The 8365-nt window shown below is 39.2% G+C and overlaps 1 protein-coding gene across 1 annotated transcript; it reads left to right on the top strand.

The window, feature by feature from the left end:
* Positions 1-568: 568 nt before the first annotated feature.
* On the top strand, positions 569-3372 carry LOC139715135 (26S proteasome non-ATPase regulatory subunit 4-like; the record flags this gene model as incomplete). Its single annotated transcript, XM_071626747.1, is given in 6 exon segments — positions 569-680; positions 1001-1087; positions 1534-1555; positions 1558-1601; positions 2323-2384; positions 3204-3372. Coding segments are annotated over 6 exon segments (496 nt in total), but the record flags the coding sequence as incomplete, so codon positions are not given.
* Between the last annotated feature and the right edge of the window lie 4993 nt (positions 3373-8365).

The following is an 8365-nucleotide window of genomic DNA, read 5'->3' as shown; positions in this document are numbered from 1 at the left end:
CATTTAATGTGATTTGTAGTGAATTGTTTGGGATAATCTCAGTGATCTCCTTTGCTGTCAGTATGTGTGGTTTTCATGAAGAGTGAGAACATCATAACATAATTTTATTGTTGTTTATTCTGAGATGTATACTGCAGATCAGTTTGATGCAGTGATCATCATGATTACCAGGTAGTCATTTCATTGACTGTGGATCCCTACGGTGTTTTGAAACGCAGCGTATGTTGAAAGTGTGCATCATGTCCCACTCATTTTCGTCCCTGAAAACAGTATACAGTGGACGACCATTAAAACAAAGTCCTTGGGACAGGCAGTTTTCTTTCGTTATAACTGAAAAAATAAACAATAAAAAGCATAGAACAGATAATGTTGCAGTCTGAATTTTTATTTTGTTGTAACCGGAATTTCGTTAGAACCATGCTCGTTATAATGGGAGTACACTGTAGTACAGCTTGGTTCTCTCCGATAAAAAAAAAAAAAATTTGACATAGAAATTGAGTTGACTGTTGAGCCAAACAAGCCTTAAATGAAGATTTGCTTTCCCCCTTATATTTATTCTATCTCACAGGGTGAAATGCCTTGTCACCATGACTACGGATGTTGGGCGTATTCTCGCAAGGCTTCATCAGGTCACTCCGAAAGGGAGTCTGAGCTTCATGACTGGTATCAGGGTTGCCCATGTGAGCATGTGTAGCAATTGATCCTACTTACATTTTTGTGATCAAAATGTACATGATTATATTAACATGGAGATGATTTTTCAGATTACCGTTGCCTTTTTAAAGAATTATGTATATCTTCTTCATTAAAGAGACATAACTCATTTAATTGGTAATAACATTTGATATAATTAGAAATAAAAATGTTCTACTGTATATAATATGATGCTTTGCACAGTCTAGTACCATCTTTACTTGTGGTTGTTTCCAATGTTCAGTGTCACTCAATGCAGCCCATGTGTTTATATCCCTGTTTTGCTTCAATCTCACATCATTTCCAGCTGGCACTGAAGCACAGACAAGGGAAAAATCACCGGATGAGGATTGTAGCATTTGTTGGCAGCCCGGTTGAGAATGAAGAAAAAGAGGTTTGTACCGATAATCTTTATAATGGCTGTAAAGGGCTCTCAGAGTTTACTCTAAATGCATTCATGTTTGTGCTTACAATTGCAGTGCAAAAACTGCTCAAGATGTAAAAAAGAAAAAAAAAAATGTTAATATGTTAAGTGTGTAAACAGAGACATGTGTCTCACAGATAAAAAGTTCATGATATGACATGAAGACTTTGTCGTTGCATAAATTCCATTGAGGTAAAACAGACGTTGCCTCTGTACTCGAATGAGAAATGTGCCATTGTTGTTTTATATCGTGGACTTACACTCAACATTCTGCATTTTATGCATACTTTGCATATATCAGTGTTTAGGACTGATCATGTCAACCACAGCTCTTAAACAAGGACTTTAGTCTCATTACACCCCAGAATATGAAATTTGGTTATGTGCTCTTTGCAACCTTTTCCTCCACCCTCTAGCTTGTGAAAATGGCAAAGAAACTGAGAAGGAGAAAGTTTCTGTCGATGTCATCAACTTTGGAGAAGATGTAAGTTTGAATATGTGATCCATGATATCTTAAATTAGTACTGATATTTAGGAAAACTTTCTTTGGTATGTATTCATATTATTGAATGGACACTCTACCTATGTAGTGGGACAAGAGACATCTAGTACAATGTTATTAAAAGTTCTGATTGACAATTGATGTACATGTAGGTGGCTGGTGTTTATCGCTTTTACTCTATAATTACTTTTCTTTCTGTATGTGTGTTTTTGTTCTGCTTGTGTAGTGCCATTTGTTCACCATAGCATGATATGTTTTTTACAGTGTAGGTACTTATTTCTTTGATATATCATATGGACTGGTATAAGCTTAAAGCCCCAGAATGTATTGGTTGTAGCATATTTATTCCTCATAGATATTGGGATGGTTAACGTTTGAAGGAAAGTCAATACTCAGTATTATGACACACGTGCCGGACCAGTCTTCAGCATGCAAGGGTTTTTTCTTCATTTCATTGAAGCTGTGGTCCAGAGTTTTATGTGCTATTGCAGTTTTGCTGAAGGTATAAAATGCGTGCATTTTTTCATGAAAGTGTTTCATCACTTTATTAATACAGACTCTTGAAACACATTGTGAATGTGTGGAGAATATACCACAAGTCGAGTTCTCCCTCCTTTTCACCAAAATGTTTGTACTTGCTGTTTGAAGAGACTGGTAGGGATATTGTTATTCTTTGCTTTCTGTCATTTTTTTTCCTAATCAGAGGGTGAATACAGATAAGCTGACTGCATTTATCAACACAATCAATGGAAATGAAGGCACAGGGTAAGTGGTTGTGTAGGACTTTCGGGCTAAACGTGGAGAAGCAGATATATAGCACAAAAGGCAGTGACTTTCCTGTTAGCTTTCAGTTCTTACAGTTATTACAATTTCCCAACCAGCAAAACTTTAAACCCAAGTATTCACAGCATGTTCCAATTATAGACACTCACTGCTGGATGGCACATCCTGCCAGGGCAGTGCTAGAATTTGGCTTTACAAGAACTGGACTTAGCAAGCCTCATCAATCTCCTACCACCACAACAGCCAAACCTGTTAAAAGTGCAATTTAATTGCATGATTTGGTTGTCATAAAATTGTTTAGTATTCATTGCTGATATTGTAATTGAATGACCAACAAGAGTATGATTGGTGAATTATTGTAATTAGCACCAAAAAAAAAGTGTTCAGAGTTTTGTGAGCATATTAAGGCAATCATTTACAGAACCATTCACCACCAGTCACATTGCCCCTCACACATACTGAATATATGCCAGGGGCAATGTGTCAACAGAGATGAACAGAAAGGGATGAAATGTCAGTTGAAGCAACAGAAACCTCCATGGATCTCTTGGTAAACATGACTGATGTATCAGAATTTATGGCATTATTTGGCCAAACTTTAAAGAAGTCTCCCTTCTAGAACCATGCAATTTGTTGTGCCTCGTTTGTTTTGTGTAATGCTGTCTTTGTTTGTAATGCTGGAGGGAACTGTGCTTATGGTTATGTTGTGACACACTCTACCTGGAACATCAGCATGAGTATTAGAGTGTTCTTATTTTTTATTTACTTATTTATTTATTCTTTTTGTCTGTGATCTGGAAGGTCGCACCTCGTCACCATTCCACCGGGAACTCTTCTCTCTGATGCCCTCATGAACTCGCCCATCATCGTCGGTGAGGATGGCTCAGGAGCAGTGCCCGGTCTTCCAGGGGCCACTGGTGGAGAGTTTGACTTTGGCTTTGATCCTTCCACAGACCCCGAACTGGCAATGGTGAGTTCGTCAGATGTTGTTTGGTCTTGTCCATTTTGAGTCATCATCATAATTATGCCTCATTCTCTACAGTGACTCTGACATTCTCTATACTCTTGTGTTCAGTGAGCATTTTTGTAGGTCTGTGTGTGTGTGTATGTACTTTGAAATTCAAGAGCTTCCTCATTTCAAAATCAGATGTTGGAAAAACTTTCACTATTTTGTTTAATTCCATTCTATTCATAAATGACAGCTTGACAAGGAGTGCAATTAAAGTGTAATTAGATTTTAATTGAAGGTGGGCAGACGTGAACTTTCAAATTCTCTCCTGAGAAATGGTAAATGTCAAAAAAAAAAAAAAGATCGAGAGAAACATAATGCGAGGGAGCTATAGGGAAAGAAGAGGACAGAAGCGCTTCATAAGTGATGCATGTTATTTGCTTCATGGAAGGCTGACAACGAGAATGTGATATAATCTTCGGAGAAATCAAGTCAGAGACCCGCTCGACGACGCACAATATACAGACCGATGACATTTAACTCTTCGCGAGATGATACTGAGAAACCTCGTCGCTATTCCTCGCGGCTCTTCGACCACAATGCATGTCGTCACGGAGTGCGAACACCTGCTTTTTGTATGACTTTGGCATTGACAGTGATGGGTATTCCGGATGTGAAAGTCACAGTAGCGCACCGCCAATTGCATCATAACAAACATCTGAGTTATTAAAGTTCTTTCGACGTATAGACGAGCCGTTCTCCGGGAAGCAGGGTCTATGCACTCCTGCATGCGATAAAGCAAGGTTAGATAAATGTAATTTGCAAAATTTTAAATCAAATTAGACGGTCGTGTGATCATGGTTTCCTGGAAGTAAATTTGTAACTTTCGAGAGAAAAGCCCTGAAATGTGACGGCAGAGCTAAGCTTTGTCGTTTCCCTGCCTTTTGAGAAAACAGAAGAACAACCAATAACAATGTATAGAGATAACAGTATACGCAGCGCATTAATAAGTGGCGTTATGGGAATTAGACTCGACAGAAAGTACATTGTATCAAAATCAAAGAATAAGCGGGTTTTTTGTTTTAAACTTTGATCAATTCAATTCGAAAGGTAGTAGTTGCACGATGAGTCACTGAACACTGTTAGTTCATAAGCCACCATGATGGTTCCTATATGAGCCTTTCAAGGAATGTCTTGTAATGTCCTAATTTGTTGGGGCACGGAAAATTTTGCAAAGAAGAAAAGCATTGCAATTTCTCAGTACGATACGGCATTAAAGCATTATAAAGTCATTTCTGTCTCTTTTTATTTCAACCTTTTCAAGGCTCGCCTTTTTAGAGATTAATAGTTCCTAACTCATTGCGAAACTAAAATTAATCATTGCACACTAAATAATGACAATTTTCCATAATAATTTTTTCTCTTCATTCTATATTGTTTAAAAAGAAAAAAAAAAAAACAATACTGACTTCGGTACTTGTTTGAAGGCGAAATTAAGGCTGATATCATTACCTCATTTTTTTTCTCATAAATTTGATAATTATGGCAAACATTATGCACTGTTTCTAGAACAGATGTATTGAAAATTATAAAAGTCTCGTATTTTTATCTCTCTATTATTATATCCATATGTTTGATTTTCCGGTATTTAGTAAATAAAATTGCTTAAAGGATGGATGCCATTCTGAAAGTTGGCTACGACTTCAAATGGGATCATCACACGAGCCCAATACCCAGGAGTCATACGGTCCACACGCTCGACCCTGGGGCCATGAGTCCAACGCAAAGGAAAAAAAGAAAGGCCCGAGAGATCGACACTGCGTACATTGACCAGTGATAAAATGAGCGTCGCACTCGTGATGGGCAGTGTTTTGCTAATATAGGACTCGTGGGCCTTTTTTTTTGCGTAGTGTCGGACTTATGGGTCTTGCTTGCCTATCCACAGTGTTGAGCTCATGGGCCTGATTTGCTAGTTTCGAGCTCGTGGGCTGTATGACTCGTTAGCTGTACAACTCGTGGGTTGTATGACTCGTGGACTAGATGATTCGTGTGCATCCCTTCAAACATCTCACGGGCTTCGAGATCACCATATTCAATTTCGTCTCGGAAAGTGCTCATAATTTCAGAGCTACCATAAACATGCAATATAATACATTGTAATCCATCACAGTCATTTTGGCTCCGTCTGCTCCATTATACTGATATCAGTTTCTTCTTTTGAGATTGATAAAGAGAACATCTTCAATACAAGAGTTTAGCCGGGGTGGGGTAGTTGTCCTTATACTGTATGTGGGAATCCATGCGAGAATCTGATAGCGTGCTGTGAAACTAATTTCACGACTCGGCAGTCATTCTGCAACATTGCATCACTCTTCACTGATATCTCCACGGATATCTCAATATACCTTGAATTGACGTTAAATTTGAGAAATAGAGAAAGAGATAAAGAGAAAAAAGAGGAAGAGGGGAGGAAGGGAGAAAGGGGGAGGGGGGAAAGGGATAAAAATGAAGATAGATAGAGAGGGAGAGAGAGAGAGAGAGAGAGGGAGACCGTATTTGATTCAAACAGTCTCTGCCATAAAAAGACGTTTCAGTTACATTAAAAGGAATATTGTTTTCAATTAAATCAGTGAAGTCAAAAAGACTGATTAATGCATGTTTATAGCAAAACCAGGCCAACTTGAAAATAGTCGTAACACTCTTTTGATACATGCAAACAACAACAACAAACAAACAAACAAACAAACAAACAAAAAAAAAACAAAGGAACAATCCAGATGATTTGTTTCTTATTTGTACGAAAGCCTCAATGTCCACTTGTCGTCCTGGATACATGTGGAAGGAAACGCACTCTCGCGATTGTCTTGAGTGGAGTTACAAAGAACGTCTGTTATTGGTCGTTTGACAGATTGTGAGATCCGTGCGCGCAAAGAGAAATGCAAAGGAATATGGAATATTTCATCGATTTCATTACTGTCATGTGACCAAGGCGGGTTTACAGTGGGAATAGTCGCAATTCATAATGACGTAACTTTCTTGTTTACCTTATACAGCCTAAACTAAATGTCAGTCTTCAGTTCCATATTGTTCCTCTGGATTCACACTATGATAATAGCTGTAAAGGTCATCGCAAAAGGACGGAAAAGTCCAATTGTATTGTTATACTTTGAGAAAAGATTTAGACGTGACACACTCATCATGAAGCTATAATAGACGAAAGCAAAATTTGAAGGGGGGGGGGGTATAAAACAAGAAAAAAAGGTAGGATGAGGAGAACAGCAGGATAACAGAAGAAGATGGGTGAAGGAAACAAGAAGAATGACGACAAAAAGGAAAAATATGTGAACGAGGAAGAGGAGAAGAAGGAGGAGAAGGAGGAGGAGGAGAGACCAAGAAAAGAAAGGAGAAGATGATAATAAATGAACGACTAAAAGTTAGCAATTTACATCAATTTAGGTGACGACAGACTGTCGGGTCGATGTTCTCATGAAATGACATGAATTCAATATTATTCGATGACTCATTCTCAGATACCATCAAATAGGCCTAAGTTGTCAAATTATCCGATGTAATATTCCCGATACCCAATCGGGCGTGTCGAGATGTTGTCAAGGAAACGAATAAAGTGGTTTCCTATCTGTGACGAAACGTAATGGTTGAGTTGCATTGGAGTAAATGTTTCTGAACGGCATGTTCTCCCAGTCAGCCGCAACAACCGTTATGTCGGAGGGTTCAAGTCCTGGTTTCCCGGAAATACGAAAACGCTAAATTACATTCGCTTTGAACGAAAGTAATTTTTCTCTATTTAGAGAGAAACGTATTATGTTTTTTGTTTTTTGTTTTTTGTTTTTTTGTTTTGTTTTTTTTTTAGAGGGAGGTGGTTGGGGAGGGGGAAGGGGATGAGTGTGTAAGCTTTGCAAAAGTGCGGAGCACTTGCGAGAAGCACAGTCGTTCTGCATTTTATTGCGACGATGCATCACGTGACAAAACATTCACAGCCAGCCAATGAGAGAGCGAATTCGTCCCGCTATTCGTTTGCAGTGTGGCCTGGCGATACACTCACGCTTCATCGTGTGTTTCCACTTTCGCTAAGTGCATGGTAATACTCGACTCGCGCAGGAAGTAAACATACTAAGTGGAGGCAGGAGGCACAGACAGTCTAGTAGCAAACTGAGCTGGCGTTGTGAAAATTATCGCGAGTCGCGCCTCTTCGTTCTGTCGTCTGCTGCGCGTTAGCGTCCAAATAGTTCAATCTCGGGTGCTAGTGCGTGAAATTGCAGAAGTTCCCTGCCCTGTGGATGTAATACAGCACCTGTCTCTGATGTGCGATTTGTCCTAAGATTCTCTGAATAGCTGATACTCGATGGCTATCTAAACATCTCCCCTGTGAACGGATGCATACCTCGCAAGATGACCTGACGCGGATGACGAACCGCTCTCCAGGGAAAACCTCTTCACTACGAGTGTCTATCTACTGTTGATATCTTCCCTGTGGTTTCAAAGTTCCGGTTAATGGTTGAAGAACGAGGAATTCTCTGAGTGCAGTCATTCTATTTGAAAGAGACAGCTTAGACCGGTGACTTCTGCTTGTGATTTGCGTGCGGCATCATAAACTGTTGCATTTATTTTTGGATGGCTGATAAGGTTTGCTGAAAATTTTGGCGTCGCCGGAAGTGCAGAAACCATGGAGAAACTGACCGCGTTGGCAGTGCTGCTATCTGCCGATCGCGCAGGGGCGACGGGTATGAGAGGTGAGTGCGTCTTTAAGAATCCACCAGCACTTTTTTTTTAAAAATATCTGATGAATTATCGACTGCAAATTATACCATCAAACTTTGCACCATATTTACGTCGATGTACGGCAAATTGTCAATCAGTTGAATCATCAAACTTTCCGTAATGATAGTGTATGTACGGTCAGATAAGCTTTATTATGTAGTTTCTAAAAAGAAACCTGAATAAAAGGTTGTAACTGTAGTCTGTGAGTTTCTGTTTTCGTTATGAAATGAAATGA

The sequence above is a fragment of the Diadema antillarum genome, unplaced genomic scaffold, assembly GCF_040938485.1.
Source record: "Diadema antillarum isolate AM-2024a unplaced genomic scaffold, OU_Dant_1.0 seq00002897_RagTag, whole genome shotgun sequence".
Taxonomy (NCBI): Eukaryota; Metazoa; Echinodermata; class Echinoidea; order Diadematoida; family Diadematidae; genus Diadema; species Diadema antillarum.
This window is presented reverse-complemented; position numbering and strand designations above follow the sequence as displayed.